The 16,476-nt window shown below is 45.2% G+C and overlaps 1 protein-coding gene across 1 annotated transcript in view; it reads left to right on the top strand.

The window, feature by feature from the left end:
* The window catches only part of LOC140651517 (small conductance calcium-activated potassium channel protein 2-like), a 30,450-nt gene extending 17,480 nt beyond the window's left edge, over positions 1 to 12,970 (top strand). Inside the window, exon 4 of the mRNA XM_072861072.1 lies at positions 12,864 to 12,970. Within this exon, the coding sequence (XP_072717173.1) occupies positions 12,864 to 12,894 (31 nt within the window). The 3' untranslated portion in view covers positions 12,895 to 12,970. The remainder of the gene's footprint in view (positions 1 to 12,863) is intronic.
* The last annotated feature ends 3,506 nt before the right edge of the window (positions 12,971 to 16,476 follow it).

The raw sequence follows: 16,476 nt of genomic DNA, 5'->3' as shown, positions 1-16,476 counted from the left end.
AGAGAAAGAGAAAGGGAGGGAGAAATAGTGAGAAAGAGAGGGGGGGAAAGAGGGGGAGCAGACAGACAAACCAAGAGAGACAGCAAAAGCGAGAGTGTGAGAGAGAAAGAAAGCATGAGAAAGCACACAAGAGACCAAGCGAGCTGAAGAGAGAGAAAGTGGGAGAGAGATAAATACTGAGCAAGCAAGAGAGAGAAAGCGAGGGGCAAAAGCAAGAGACCGAGCGAGAGAGAGAAAGCAAGAGAGGGAAAGAGAGAACGCGATGGAGCAAAAGCAAGAAACCATGTGTGTGAGTCAGCACAGGCAGGGCCCAGGTGTCCATTTGGGCTTGTGGGGTGTAGGGCAGGGTGATTTACAGAGGCACATAATAAACACATGTAGAAAAAGGAATAAACATATCCCTACAATAATGCTTTGAATCAGGTCTCCCACCTATCCTGTCAGGGAATTAAACCACTCAGCTAGCCAGGCACCACCAGTAGATTGTTTCATTTGATGCATTAAGTCCTGGAGATGTTGAATGTCGCTGGCTGATTCATCAGTTATGTTGAAGCAACGCATGCCTTCAAAATCGGAGTGGCGTTTATGGTGTCGAAGGAGGAGATAGTCCATCGCCAATCGATTTTGTAATGTTCATTGGCATACGGCCGTTACCTACTCAGAAAAAATAGCAATGAAAAACATTAATATCAAAATCACTTAGCATAGTATAATTCTGTAATACTGCTACTGGGGTTGGCACGCCAATGAAACACGTTGTCAAGAGATCTGCAGCTGTTAATCTTCCCTTAATACAAAAGGCAGATGAGTTAGTTACAGTAGAGGCCAACCAAATCCAAGTATTTACATGTTGATCTCGCGGAAATGTATCCAGGGCATGTGCTTGTAGTACAAGACGACAAAGCACGATGAGCCAACCTGTGATAAGGGAGGAAAACAGGAGTGTCATCTCCTTCCAGTAATAGATATGCCGTTGCTCCAGCTCCTTCAGCTAATATTACTCCGGGTTTGATAACTTGATGTGGGGTAATTGCCCACACAGATTGAAGAGCTATGGCTTGCGCTTTTTCAGATTGAACTTCAATTTGGTGTTGGGTTCGTGACACCAATAACACCGTTCCAATGCTATCTCCTCTAGATAAGGCACAGGTATTCGTCGAAGATACCTGAAATACAAGAACTCGAGAATCTGATATCAACAGAGGATGTAAAATAAGAGGAGAAGTTGGGGTACAGAACCATACAGCATTCTCAGGGGTTATTATATGAATCTTCACATCTAGACTAATAGGTTGCGGTCCCACCACGCAATCTGTTGGTGTAAACAATTCCATTTCCCCTGTAGTTAATATTTTGGGAGAGATACCATCTGGAAGAACGTCAATCCTCACCATGTTTTGTACTGGAGGTGTTGTAATATGATCATAGGGTGTTTGATTATGAATATTCCGGCTGTTTAACAAAAAAAACCTGCTTTAGTAAGATGTGAACTCCAATGTTGTAAAGTTTTAGTACTGGTTAGCTTTTTTAATTGTTCCTTCAGCATCTCATTCATTCTTTCAATCAAGCCATTAGCTTGGGGATGGTAGGCGATGTGGAATATCCAATCTACCCCTAGCCCTTGAGCCCAATCTTGGACATTATGCCCACTAAAGTGTGTTCCTTGGTCACTTTGTATTTGGTGAGGAGGTCTGTAATGATGAATGAGTTGTTCTAATGCTTCGGTTGTGCTATGTTGATTAGCATATTTGGTGGGTTTAGCAAAAAACAGTCCTGACACTGTATCCGCAGCAGTGAATACATATCGCCACCCCCTCGAAGGGGGCAGGGGGCCAATGTCGGCCCAGTCATCTGCCACAATCCCTTCAGAGGTGTATCTGCTGTGGCACAGACATAACTACGGCCACAGATGCTTCAGGGTGTCCTGCTCCCATGTGGACTCATCCACGGGTCACAGTCCCTTTGACTCGAGTTCACGCTGGAGTTCCAGCCTGTCCAGTACAGCAGCACAGAAACAGCAGCGATGCCCTGGCCATCTGCCAGCCCAGACACATGGCCATTGCTGTTATCAAAATGTTCCCAGGCACAGCAGAGTAAGGTGATCAGCAGTACAGCAAGAAGCAAAAGCAAAAAGCAGCCACTAATGAGCACTAGACTCTAATATATAGTAAGGCAAGCAAGCCCCATGGCAAGCACAGGAGCCTGCCTGTGCTAAACAGCAATAACAGCTATAAATTCAATCCAGCACTTTCCAATCAAATCTGTCATCATCTTGAACTCTTTCAGACCCCTGTTGGGCGCCAAAAAGGACTGTCGTGGTTTAGCCCCAGCCGGCAACTAAGCACCGCACAGTCGCTTGCTCGCTCCCTCCCCCAGTGGGATGGGGGAGAGAATCGGAAGGATAAAAGTGAGAAAACTCATGGGTTGAGATAAAGACAGTTTAACAGGTAAAGCAAAAGCTGCGCACGCAAGCAAAGCAAAACAAGGAATTCATTCACTCCTTCCCATGGGCAGGCAGGTGTTCAGCCATCTCCAGGAAAGCAGGGCTCCATCACGTGTAACGGTTACTTGGGAAGACAAACACCATAACTCTGAACGTCCCCTCGTTTATTAGCAATACGCACTACCAACCGCTCTACAGTACCTTGCAGCCCATGGCACCGCTCTGCTTGAGTAGTAATTACTTCTTGCGCAATCGCCTTTGCATCTTGTAAAGTCCTGACTTCCCTTTCCAACTCTCTCATTTTACTCCGTAATGCCACAGCTTCACGGTCAAGAGCTCTAAGACCGGTAACTAATAACCATCCCAATCTCCCCACTAACTTGCGAGAAGACTCCAATGCCGCTTTCCATGGCAATCCACGCATAGCCGTTTCAATTGTCTGGGGGGAAGTAACCACCGCCCCGTCATCTATTTCAGGCCATGCTTCCGGCGGAGCCCATGTAGCCAGGAAAGTGGCCACGGGGGTCCAGCGCTCAGTACTGGGCCATCCCGGAATACGGGGAGTCACTGTCGTGGCCTCCCCGTTCCCCGACTTTTTTGCCGGCCGTGGCATGGCTGTTCCTGGATCCTGCCGACTATGCCAAATGTGTGGGTCAGCACAGGCAGGGCGCAGGAACAACCACAAAACCACAGATGAAATGCAAAGAGTAAATTTATTTTCGTTACCTCGCCAACTGGGGGATCCCTGAAGCAGCACCCGGGCAGAGGCACGCAAGCGGGGACGCAGGCACCGCTGAGCTCGGTCCATGCTGGAGGATCACCGAACCTGCTGGTTTTGCCTGTTTATCAGGGATTCACGCAGGCGTAGTTTACCACTGTGCTTTGATCTTTCCCATAGCAGGGCAGGATTCTCAAGCGTGTTCAATAGGGTGCCTCTAAGTCTATCACAGGCCTATGTTGTCTAAACACAGATGTTCTAACAAGGATAAACAACAATTAGAATGTTATATGTATTTTTCTACACCCCAGCTGCAAGTCACTTGAGCATGTTTACAGTCCTCCTCGCCAATCTTCAGTTATTATCCCACACCATGTGAGAGCAAGAGCAAAAGCTAGAGGAAGAGAGAGCAAGAAAGAAAGCGAGAAAGGAAGAGGCAGCAAAATGGAGGGGGAGAGCAAGAGAGGGAGAAAGCAAAAGCGAGAATGTGAGTGCGAGACTGAGAGTGAATGAAAAGGTGAGATCGATAAAAAGCTAGAGAGAGAGAAAGGCTAGTGAAAGATAGAGAAAGCGAGAAACAGACGTGTTTCTTTTCCTCTTCCTTTCCCTGTTTGCCCACTTTGGAAACTGTTTAGGGAGTTATTTGTGACAGCTAGCTGATATAAATCAGCAGTTAAAATGCAAGCTGACTGTTATGGTCAGGTTACTTTTGGAAGTTATTCATTGCATTACTTCTCAATTTGTTATGGAGAAAAATAGCTTATCTTATAAACTGAATGTAGATATTATCTTGACATTGCTGCTTTTATTGTTCATATTGCCAGAACTGTGGAATGCAGTTTGTTACAGTAGATGCTTAGTGTCAATGTTGTTCAATTATGTTATGGCAAGACTAATCATGTTCTGAAAATGCTAACAGTGACATATTATAGTTTCAAAATATTTCCCATACCTGGGACAGAAGGAACATTCTAGGGGTGGGTTGACCTTGGCTGGCCGCCAGGTGCCCACCCAGCTGCTCTCTCACTCCCCCTCCTCAGCAGGACGGGGGGAGAAAATACAATGAAAAAGCTTGTGAGTCAACATAAGGACAGGGAGATCACTCAGCAATTACTGTCATGAGCAAAACAGACTTGACGAAGATTAATTTAATTTATTGCCAATTAAAAATAGAGTAGGACAGTGAGAAACAAAGACAAAACTAAACCCACCTTCCCCCCACCCCCTTCTTCCCGGGCTCAACTTCACTCCTGACTCTTCTACCTCCTCCCCCACCGAGCAGCGCAGGGGGGTTGGGGAACGGGGGATGCAGTCAGTTCATAATGCTTTGTCTCTGCCACTCCTTCCTCCTCATGCTGTTCCTCTGCTCTAGCGTGGGGTCCCTCCCACGGGATAGAGTCCTTCATGAACTGCTCCATCGTGGGTCCTTCCCACAGATTGCAGTTCTTCAAGAACTGCTCCAGCATGGGTCCTTTCCATGGGGTGCAGTCCTTCAGGAACGGACTGCTCCAGCATGGGTCCCCCGCAGGGTCACAGGTCCTGCCAGGAGCCCGCTCCGGCGTGGGCTCTCCACGGGCTGCAGTGTGGATATCTGCTCCAGTGTGAGGTCCTCCATGGGCTGCAGGGGGACAGCCTGCTTCACCATGGTCTTCTCCACGGTCTACAGGGGAATCTCTGCTCCGGCACCTGGAGCACCTCCTCCCCCTCCTTCTTCACTGACCTTTGTGTCTGCATAGTTGTTTCTCTCACATTTTCTCTCTCCTCTCTCTCACAGCTGCTGTGCAGCATTTTTTACCCTTTCTTAAATATGTTATCAGAGAGGTGCCAACAGCATCGCTGATGGGCTCAGCTTTGGCCGGCGGCGGGTCCATTTTGGAGCCAGCTGGAACTGGCTCTATCCGATGTGGGGGCAGCTTCTGGTGTCTTCTCAGAGAAGCCACCCCTGCGGTTTCCCCCGCCCCGCTACCAAAAATCCTTGCCACGTAAATGCAGTACAAGAAGTAACAAAGTGTTAGAAGGAAAGATGTTTTGCCTTCTAAATTCATTGCAAGCGACAATGCGCTCTCTCATTTTGGCCCAAAATACAGGAATTCCAATATTCCGACACTAGTATTTCCGGAAAGGTTCAATTTTATTTCTGCACTGAAACCCAGACACCTTTTTGAACTTTGTTTATACTAGTATAACAGTGATGTTATACCAGTACAGAGCTCGTAGGCTGATAAATCAAAAACATTCCCGAATTAGAAAATAGAACATGAATTTACTTGTAGTTATTTTTCTATAAAACAGTGGGTTTATCTCAGTGATATCCAATATTTGTTTTTAAGCCTTGTTCTGTATTAAGTAAAATCCATTGGTAAAATTCCTATGGGTTTCCACGAGTGGTCCACTGAATCCAAGTATGTTAATTGAAAACTGAATCTATTGCTGCAACATAAATTGGACAACTATTTCAGATTACTTAAGTTGCGAGCTTTTGGGTCAGGGGCTATCTTTGTTCTATGTTGCGCACTGCTTAGCACAGTGGTATCAGAGAATAACACTTCCATATAATATATTGCAGTACTAATAAATGTAATTTTTTTTTTTTGGGGGGTAAATAAGAGCTAAACACTTCTGAAAGCTCCTGATGTTCAGATGAAGATGAATGCTTTCATGTGCTGATATGGCAGTTTAAGACTAACTATTCAGTTTCGACTGATGCTGAGTGTGCTGACAGCTTGTGCTGAGAACACTGCCCAGGCAGGAGTAATACCCGAAATCGGCATTGTTTTCTCCTTGGAAACATGCTGCCTGAAGTGGAGAAGGCTGAGGTGAGAGTCTGTAGTCTTAATTCACTCACAGAGGGGAACACATCCGCCAGGTGGTGGGACCTTAAAATCCACCATTTAGTAGCGTCAATCAATTTGACTCCTTTTAGATCTGTACTAGCACTATGCACAATGCTATGCTGTGAACATATATCAGGTTGAGTTGGAACGGGCTGGCACTAAGCAGGTGTCGCTGTGCTATGCTCTCATTTATGGGGTGTGTGTGGCCAATGTGGGACACAGTGCATAAGCATATCTTCTGATGCCAAGCTGAGACAGCGAAAGAGACCAGTCTCTGACCACTGGGAAGAAGGATAAAAAAATATTTCTTATGCCCTAGAGTGCCAGCTACCTGACTAGGACGACAGCAGGAACAGGAATAGATGATGTTAGTGTCACAGGGCTATAGCCTGGTTTGGAAGCTGATGCAAAGCCTGTGGAAGCCAATGGACTTTCATTGACTTCAAGGCCTTTCACGATGGATGCAAAAATGGTTGTGTCCACTGTGTAGTCATGCAAATCATGCCAAGTGGTTGGGATGAGCCTTTGGATACAAACTTAAGCGTCAGTTGTAAGGAACTGTACATGTCTGAAAATATGCTTTGTAATGCTAGGAAATGATTAAGGGACTGGAGCATCTCTCCTATGAGGAAAGGCTGAGAGAGCTGGGACTGTTTAGCCTACAGAAGAGAAGGCTTGGGGGGGGATCTCATCAATGTATATAAACACCTGAAGGGAGGATGCAAAGAGGACGGAGCCAGGCTCTTTTCAGTGGTGCCCAGTGATGGGACCAGAGGCAATGGGCACAAACGGAAACACAGGAGGTTCTGTCTGAACATCAGGAAACACTTTTTTACTGTGAAGGTGACTGAGCACTGGAACAGGTTGCCCAGGGAGGCTGTGGAGTCTCCCTCCTTGGAGATATTCAAAAGTCATCTGTACATGGTCCTGGGCAACCGGCTCTAGGTGGCCCTGCTTGAGCAGGGAGGTTGGACCAGATGACCTGCAGACATCCCTTCCAACCTCAACCATTCTGTGATGCTGTGACGTTGGGATGCATGGCAGAAGAAAATCTGCAACCACTGTTACTGACACGTATTGGGTTTACGTGGCAAGGTTTTTTTTTGGGGGGGGCTGCAGGGATGGCTTCTGTGAGAAGACGCCAGAAGCTGCCCCCATGTTGGACAGAGCCGGTTCCAGCCAGCTGCAAGACGGACCTGCCGCTGGCCAAAGCTGAGCCAATCGGCAACATTGGTAGCGCCTCTGTGATAACATACTTAAGAAAGGGTAAAAACCACTGCACAACAGCAGCTGTGAGAGAGGAGTGAGAAAATGTGAGAGAAACAACCCTGCAGACACCAAAGTCAGTGAAGAAGGAGGGGGAGGAGGAGGTAGAAGAGTTAGGAGTGAAGTTGAGCCTGGGAAGAAGGAAGGGGTGGGGGGAAGGTGTTTTTAGATTTGTTCTTATTTCTCATTATCCTACTCTGTGATTAATTGGCAATCAATTAAATTAATCTTCCCCAAGTCGAGTCTGTTTTGCCCGTGACAGTAATTGCTGAGTGATCTCCCTGTCCTCGTCTTGACCCGCGAACTTTTAGTCATATTTTCTCCCCCGTGTCCTGCTGAGGAGGGAGAGTGATACAGCGGCTTGGTGGGCACCTGGTGACCAGCCAAGGTCAGCCCACCACAGGTGTGCACGAAGAGCAATTTATAATCGTCTTGGTGTGTTTATCAGAGAGAGAGGGAGAGGGAGAGATGTCTGACAGTTACTATGAAATAAAGCAGCTGTTTGATTTTTTTTAATTTGTTTTTTAAAGACTTATTTTTTTCCATTAATACACTAAATATTTACAAGTAACTTTGACTTGCAGAAGATTACAGAAGGTAGTCTGTGAACTGCAGAAGGTGAAAATACCTGTAAAATACATAGTGTATGCTGTCTTTGAAACAATACAACATATTGTAGTACATAAACAAGAAATGACAGAATGATTAAAGATAAAGCATTAGGACAGAAGGTTTGCTGGTGTAAGTGTTCAACAGAAGGATTTGATGTGAAAGAGAGAAGAAAAATATTAGTCCCATTGCAGCTTGATGCTGTTGGAGGGGAGAGGAGGATGTTGGCTGAACACTAGTTTTCCTTGTTTGGGCTTGTTTTCTACTGCTGCCACCTCTCTAGTAGGACTGGCATAGGACATGAGATTTAAAGAGGAGAAGCTGCTCTCTCTTTCCAACTCTGGAGAAGAGCATGGAAGAACATGGAAAGTATCTTGGTTAATAATCAGTCGTGTCAGAAAGTTCAATGGCTTCTTTTCAAATTTAATATTTGGCTATGGTACATCTCAGGGGGAAGCTTAAATGTGATTATAAAACATTGCATGCCAACTGCTGGGTTTGCAGTGGGGTTGTGGTAGGAGAATGTGGAGTTTACACCATTGCAGGTGCTGTTTGGCAAGTGCACCATCCATTTGCTGCTTCAGGCTTGCTTCTGGTAGTTACCAAGGGATGATGTTAATCTGTGTCCCTTTTCTTTCAGTCAGACACATTTTCTGTTGTTACTGAACAACCTAAATTTATCAGTTAGTTTAATTGACTTGACCTGAGAATTATCCAAAATGTTTTCCTTTGTGACCTAAGTGTCGACCAGGGGCTAGGCTGCGTATTTCTGAGTCTCCAGTAGCATATGTGGGAAATGACATTGCAAATGATTTACATGAAGTAATGGTCTTCTAATAAAAAACAAATTCTCTCTTACCTGTGTTTCAGAAAGAAGTTACCTGCTGTTCTAATTCCTTGAGTTAAAGGTGATCTCTTATGTTATCCTGTATTTTGAAGAATGCATTAGATAATAGCCTGAAAAATCTTCCCACAATCCATAATCGTAGAGATGCAACATTATCTGAAATTGAACAGTGAGATTTCAGATCAAATATTTGTGCCCAAGTGTCTTTTTACTTTATTTTTAATCATTCATCTTTTCAGAAAATCATCATACACCTTCAGACTAATGAGCTTCTAAAATTGTATCCTTGCCTGTGAAAGTGGAATCTTTTGCAGTTGATTCTTTCCAAGGCATTCAAAACATGATGTTACATTTAGTTAATTTACACCAAAGAGGCTTTTCAGCTCAGTAATACTTGCAGCATTAATTTTCTTCCTTTTCCAAGCATACCAGCATTTGCCAAAAGTTTTGCTTGATAATACTGCATTTAGAGTGGTATTTGCTCTAATGGTTACATCTCCTTGCAAGCAGATGGCATTGATTGCCTTCCCTGTTCTTTGTGTTGGAAGGCAGAAGACCTGCTGATGCAATCAGTGTACCTTCAGTGACTGTATTTCTGAAGGCAAGGCATGTGATTTCTCTTGATTTTTAGAAAATGAGATCTTGCATAGACAATCAGTCAAGAAGCAGATGCTGTGGCATGGTGTTCCGGTGTCCATTGGAGACACAACAATCTGCACCAGGAACTGCACAGTAGAGCAGTTAATTTTCATTTTCTTCAGAAGGAAAATAAAAAATGTAGACTCAAAGAATGTTAGTATGGTTTTAATAGGATCAGCCCTAATACTTTGCTATCATTCAGGTAACAGGCTATAGTTTTATGGATAGTATAGAACACTGAAGTGAAGGTTTTAGTATACTGACCAGAGTATGCTAGATGTATAAAAATATTTTATAAATTCATAAAAATATAGAAAATTAAAAGTGACAGATAGAGAATCCATCCTATAGATATGTTGTGACCTTGAACAAAGTCACTTAAGCTCTATTTGTCTGTTCCATGCATATAATAATATTTATCTTTATTGTTTGGTGTGGTATCCTTATACTGAATAATAAAATGGTTTGAACTTACCCAGCTATCACCCGACACTAAGGGGAAACCCGACAGGTTCTTTTAGGGATCCTTGGCAGAATGATGATGGTACTAAGTTGTAGTTACAATTAAAGCTTTATTTTTTAACAGGATTTTATGATTAGCATAGCATAGCATTTATGATCAGAGTAGCACAGGATTTTTATGAGCAGAATCAGTGTAGCACAATTTTATAAGTAGCACAGCACAGAATTTTATAGCACCGCTTAGCTTATGGTTTCTAATCACCTGGACCCTCTGCAGCAGATCGGGTCAAATCTTAATACTTGGCTTGCCGTATCAATATAGCAATCATAATCTAGACTCGAAAACACATAAAAGAACATGAGTCACTTAGTCCTTGGAGGAAGCAGATGACAGTGGAGACGTCCCTGGCCACCGGGAGGTCACGGGTCTCACTGTCCAGCAGCAGTTCCGGTCCAAGTTCCCACTTAGGACTTGTAACTGCTTGATTTTATAGACAGTGCTCTGTGTGCTGCTGCGCTTCCCTGTTCTGTGATGGGGTCATCACCACCACCTGGTTGGCCGGGTGCCTGGGACCTTCAAGGCCGGTAAGGAGGGGAGTAGTTGGCCTGGCACCCAGGAATCTTGAGGCCGACAGGGAGGGGAAGAAGAAGAAATCTGTTTGATTTGTCTACTTGGTTCACAGGACCTTCAGGGCCTGATAATGAGGGGAAAGGGGACTAATATGTGACCCGCTCGGTCACAGAGAATGGCCGTTTGCCTTATAAAATGGTGTTAGTTATGTCCTAACCATATTACCAGGGGTCAGGAGCAGGGGGTACCGGTCACAGTAATGTGAGAAAGCGAGCAAGAAAGTAGTTGTCGTGGTTTAACCCGAGTCAGCAACTAAGCACCACACAGCTGCTGGCTCACCCTCCCCTCTCCCGGTGGGATGGGGGAGAGAATCGTGGAAAAAGAAAAAGTAAAACCCATGGGTTGAGATAAAGACAGTTTAATAGGACAGCAGAGGAAGAGAAAATAATAATAATAATAATAATGATAAAAGAATGTACAAAACAAGTGATGCACAATGCAATTGCTCACCACCCACTGACCGATGCCCAGCCCATTCCTGAGCAGCGATTGCTGCCCCCCAGCCAGCTCCCCCAGTTTATATACTGAGCATGATGTCACATGGTATGGAATAGCCCTTTGGTCAGTTTGGGTCAGCTGTCCTGGCTGTGCCCCCTCCCAGCTTCTTCTGCACCTGGCAGAGCATGAGAAGCTGAAAAGTCCTTCACTTAGTGTAAGCACTACTTAGCAACAACTAAAACATCAGTGTGTTATCAACATTATTCTCATACTAAATCCAAAACATAGCACTATACCAGCTACTAGGAAGAAAATTAACTCTGTCCCAGCTGAAACCAGGACAGTGGTAAAGCGAGAAAGTGAGTGCCAGAAAGTGAGCAGGAGTGAGCGAGAGCACAAGAAAGTGAGTAACAGCAAGAGTATGAGAGCCAAGAGGGAGAGCGAAAATTTGAGAGGGAGAGAGCTAGAAAGCAAGCAAAGTGAGAGCATGAGAGAAAGTGTGAGCGCGAGGTAAGATGAGAGAAAGTATGAGCGCGAGATAAGATGTGAGCAAGGGGGCGCAAGCGAGTGCAAGTGAAAGAAAGCACAAGCAAACGCTTGTGCAAGAATGTGTGAGAGAGAAATCAAAAGAGAGAAAGTGCAAGAGGCCGAGAAAGCAAAAGATGGAGAGAAAATAAGAGCAAGAGAAATTGATGGAAAGCAAGAGCGTGCGAGAAAGCTTGAGAGTGAGAAAGTGAGTGCAGGCAAGAGCACAAGCAAGAGAGTGGAGGTGAGAGTGAGAGAGAGTGAGAAAGTGAGTGCAGGCAAGAGCACAAGCAAGAGAGTGGAGGTGAGAGTGAGAGTGAGAAAGTGAGTGCAAGAAAGAGAGTGAGCAAGAGAAAGCAAGCTCAAGGTGAGCGATAGCAAGAAAGCACGAGAGAAATCAAGAGAACAAGCGAGAGATAGTGAGAGCATGTGAGAGAAAGCAAGCGTGAAAGCAAGTGTGAGAAAGTGAGAAAACAAGAGCGAGCAAGCACAGCAGTGAGTAAGCAAGCGAGAGCGCAAAAGCACTAGAACAAGAGAGAAAGTGTGAGAGCATGTTAGAGTGCAAGTGAGGAAGTGAGAGCAAGAAAGTGAGAATGAGAGATAGTGAGAGAAAGTGGGAAATCGAGCACAAGCAGATGAGCAAGAGAGAAAGTGAGCATGAGAGAGAGAGCAAAAGTGACTGACAGCAAGAGAAAAAATGAGAGAGAAAGCAAGAGTGAGAGAAAAGCAAGCGCAAAAGAAAGAGCAAGTGAGAGTGCGCCAGAGAAAAGGTGTGAGATAGAGTGAGAAAACAAGAGATAAAGCGACAGAGAAAACGAGATAGCAAGAAAGCAAGAGAGCAAGAAAACTAGCATGAGAGCGAGCGCGAGAGCGGCTGAGAGCCTGTGAGTGAGAGGGAGACAGCATGCAAGAGAGCATGAGAGAGAGAGACAGCAAGAGCAGCACAGAGTTAAGGACAAGGTTTGTGACATAACATTGTCTCTTCTATCTAATTCTCACATCATAATGATTTCCAGGCTCATGTTCTCCTTACTTTGGGGAGACAGCTTTATTTTGAAAAATATTTATTGTGTGAAATATTGTTTCATAGTTTATTTTGTGCTAATTTATATTTGGACTTAAACTATACATTCTTTCACTTTTCCTACTCTTGCAGTACTGCCCCTCTCCCTCTAAGGTTTTTCTCTTTTTCTTCATCCTTTCTCCCTACATATTCTGGTGGATTCTCCTTTCTGCTCTCCCACTCTCCACAGAAAAGGAAAGCACTGTGCAAAGCTCTCCATGTTTGTCCTCTCCCTCTTTTCACTCCAGATGAATTCTTTGATGAGTAACATCAAGCACATGTAAATTCAGACAACTATCTCCTAAAAAAGGATTAAATGCAATCAGTTAATTTACTTTTGTCTTATTTTCAAGTCAGCTGATTCTGTTTTGTTTTTTTTTTTCCACAGACTGCCAGTCATCTTTCTTCAGGTCTTCTGATGTGGCCTAGATAATTTCTCTGTACATTTTCCTTGATTCTCTACCGCCAAACTACTAAAGCTAAGAATAAGTTAAGAAGGATGCAAAACAGACTGCTTCCACTACTGGAGCAGCAGCACTAAATCTTAACCACTGCCATGAAACCAGACATTCAGAAGCAGCCAAATGCAACAACCAAAGGCAACTTCTGAGGAAGGAGAGTCATTGAGAATGATCCGTGTGTTCTAGATGGGGAAATTAAGGTGATTGTTGATTGATTTAAGTCATCACTCTGATGCAAAGAAAAATGGCCAAAGAATTGCTTGATAATGATTTTTCAAACACAAGATAATTTTTATGAATCTGTGATGCTTCATAGCTCAGTTACCTGCATCTCATAACTTATCCTGCACCTCCCAAGCTACTCCCATGGTTACAGGCAGACAAAAATGTCTACAAAAGTAGCTCACATATTTCTATACTTAAGTATCATATATTTAACAATGATGCCCAGCTTTTACAAGATTAGAAGTGAGTACTTCAGACAACTAGGGACTACCACTGCTCCTTTCAAAAAAAGAAAGTTTTCAATATTCTAGTCCTGAAGATACAGCTAGATTTTGCCTGAGAGCCCTTATGATGGAATAAAGAGGGAAGAACAGGAAAACTTCACTGGCAGAATAACTGGGGGAAAAAGCATAATCTGTCTGAGGGTTCTCAGGAATTTGAAAAGTTGGAATTAACCTCTGGCTAAAAACTGTGATGCGATACAGACAAAAATCAATTATGCAAACTTTATTAAATGTGTTCTTCTGAGGATCTATCAGATATGTTTTTACCACACTATTACAGTGTTCAGTGTAATCACCCATCATGACCCAATTAACAGACAAAAGCACTGCAAACCACTCATGCAAACTGTCAATCCCCAAAAAGGGTAATCAATAAAATCATATTTGCTAACTGCTCAGACTACACGCAAAGAAACATGCACTTTTGTCTGCCAAGCTTTAACTTTAATGGTATTAGCATTGTAATAACTCTACTTATCTTTCAATTTTAGATCTGATTTTTCCTACAATAGCTCAACTTAGTACTCAGTTACATTTATGTAACATAGAATCACAGAATCACAGAATCGTATAGGTTGGAAAAGACCTTTAAGATCATCGAGTCCAACCGTAAACCTAACACTGCCAAGACCACCACTAAACCATGTCCCTAAGCACCTCATCTACATGGCTTTTAAATACCTCCAGGGATGGTGACTCAACCACTTCCCTGGGCAGCCTGTTCCAATGCTTGATAACCCTTTCAGTGAAGTAAAATTTCCTAATATCCAGTCTAAACCTCCCCTGACACAACTTGAGGCCATTTCCTCTCGTCCTATCACTTGTTACCTGGGAAAAGAGACCGACCCCCACCTCGCTACAACCTCCTTTCAGGTAGTTGTAGAGAGCAATAAGGTCTCCCCTCAGCCTCTGCTTCTCCAGGCTAAACAACCCCAGTTCCCTCAGCCGCTCCTCATAAGACTTCTGCTCTAGACCCTTCACCAGCTTTGTTGCCCTTCTCTGGACACGCTCCAGCACCTCAATGTCTTTCTTGTAGTGAGGGGCCCAAAATCGAACACAGTATTCGAGGTACAGCCTCACCAGTGCCGAGTACAGGGGGACGATCACTTCCCTAGTCCTGCTGGCCATGCTATTTTTGATACAAGCCAGGATGCCATTGGCTTTCTTGGCCACCTGGGCACACTGCTGGCTCATATGCAGCCGGCTGTCAATCAACACCCCCAGGTCCTTTTCCGCCAGGCAGCTTTCCAGCCACTCTTCCCCAAGCCTGTAGCGTTGCATGGGGTTGCTGTGACCCAAGTGCAGGACCTTGCACTTAGCCTTGTCGAACCCCATACAATTGAACTCGGCCCATCGATCCAGCCTGTCCAGATCCCTCTGTAGCGCCTTCCTACCCTCAAGCAGATCAACACTCCCACACAACTTGGTGTCGTCTGCAAACTTACTGAGGGTGCACTCGATCCCCTCATCCAGATCATTGATAAAGATATTAAACAGAACTGGCCCCAATACTGAGCCCTGGGGAACACCACTTGTGACCGGCCGCCAACTGGATTTAACTCCATTCACCACCACTCTTTGGGCCCGGCCATCCAGCCAGTTCTTTACCCATCGAAGAGTACACCCATCCAAGCCATGAGCAGCCAGTTTCTCCAGGAGAATGCTGTGGGAGACAGTGTCAAAGGCTTTACTGAAGTCTAGGTAGACAACATCCACAGCCTTCCCCTCATCCATTAGGCAGGTCACCTTGTCGTAGAAGGAGATCAGGTTGGTCAAGCAGGACCTGCCTTTCCTGAACCCATGCTGGCCTGGCTTGATCCCTTGGTTATCCTCTACATGCTGTGTGATGGCACTCAGGATGATCTGCTCCATCAGCTTCCCCGGTACTGAGGTCAGGCTGACAGGCCTGTAGTTCCCCAGGTCCTCCTTCCGGCCCTTCTTGTAGATGGGCTTCACATTTGCTAATCTCCAGTCAGCAGGGACCTCCCCATTTAGCCAGGACTGCTGGTAAATGATGGAAAGGGGCTTGGTGAGCACCTCTGCCAGTTCCTTCGGTACTCTCGGGTGGATCTCATCAGGCCCCATAGACTTGTCAATGTCTAAGTGCTGTAGCAGGTCACTAACCATTTCCCCCTGGATTATGGGGGCTCCATTTTGGTCCCCATCCCTATCTTGCGACTCAGGGGTCTGGGTACCCAGAGAACAATTGGCCCTGCTATTAAAGACTGAGGCAAAGAAGGCATTAAGTACCTCAGCCTTTCCCTCATCCTTGGTCACTGTGTTCCCACCCCCGTCTACTAGGGGCTGGAGATTCTCCTTAGCTCTCCTTTTGCTGCTAATATATTTGAAGAAGTATTTTTTGTTGCCTCGTACAGCTGTAGCCAGATTGAGCTCTAGCTCAGCTTTGGCCCTTCTAATTTTCTCCCTGCACAGCCTTGCTACACCTTTGTAGTCCTCCTGAGTTGCCTGCCCCTTCTTCCAGAGGTCATAGACTCTCCACTTTTTCCTGAGTTCGAGCCAGAGCTCTCTAGTCAGCCAGGCTGGTCTTCTTCCCCGCCGGCTCGTCTTTCGGCACCTGGGGACAGCCTGGTCTTGTGCCTTTAGGACTTCCTCCTTAAAGAATGTCCAGCCTTCCCGGATTCCTTTGCCCTTTAGGGCTGCCTCCCAGGGGACTCTGTTGACCAGTCTCCTAAACAGGCCAAAGTCTGCCCTCCGGAAGTCCAAGGTGGCAGTTCTGCTGACCCCCCTACTCACTTCTCCACGTATCAAAAACTCTATCATTTCGTGATCACTCTGCCCAAGATGGCCTCCAACCATCACATGGCTCACAAGTCCTTCTCTGTTTGTGAACAAGAGGTCCAGCGGGGCACCTTCCCTAGTTGCCTCACTCACCAGCTGTGTCAGGAAGTTATCTGCCACACACTCCAGGAACTTCCTAGACTGTTTCCTCTCTGCTGTGTTGTATTTCCAGCAGACATCTGGTAGGTTGAAGTGCCCCACAAGAACAAGGGCTAGCGATCGTGAGGCTTCT

Source organism: Ciconia boyciana, chromosome 4, assembly GCF_034638445.1.
Source record: "Ciconia boyciana chromosome 4, ASM3463844v1, whole genome shotgun sequence".
Lineage (NCBI taxonomy): Eukaryota > Metazoa > Chordata > Aves > Ciconiiformes > Ciconiidae > Ciconia > Ciconia boyciana.
Note: the sequence above shows the minus strand (reverse complement) of the source record. Positions and strands in the feature narration are given on the sequence as shown.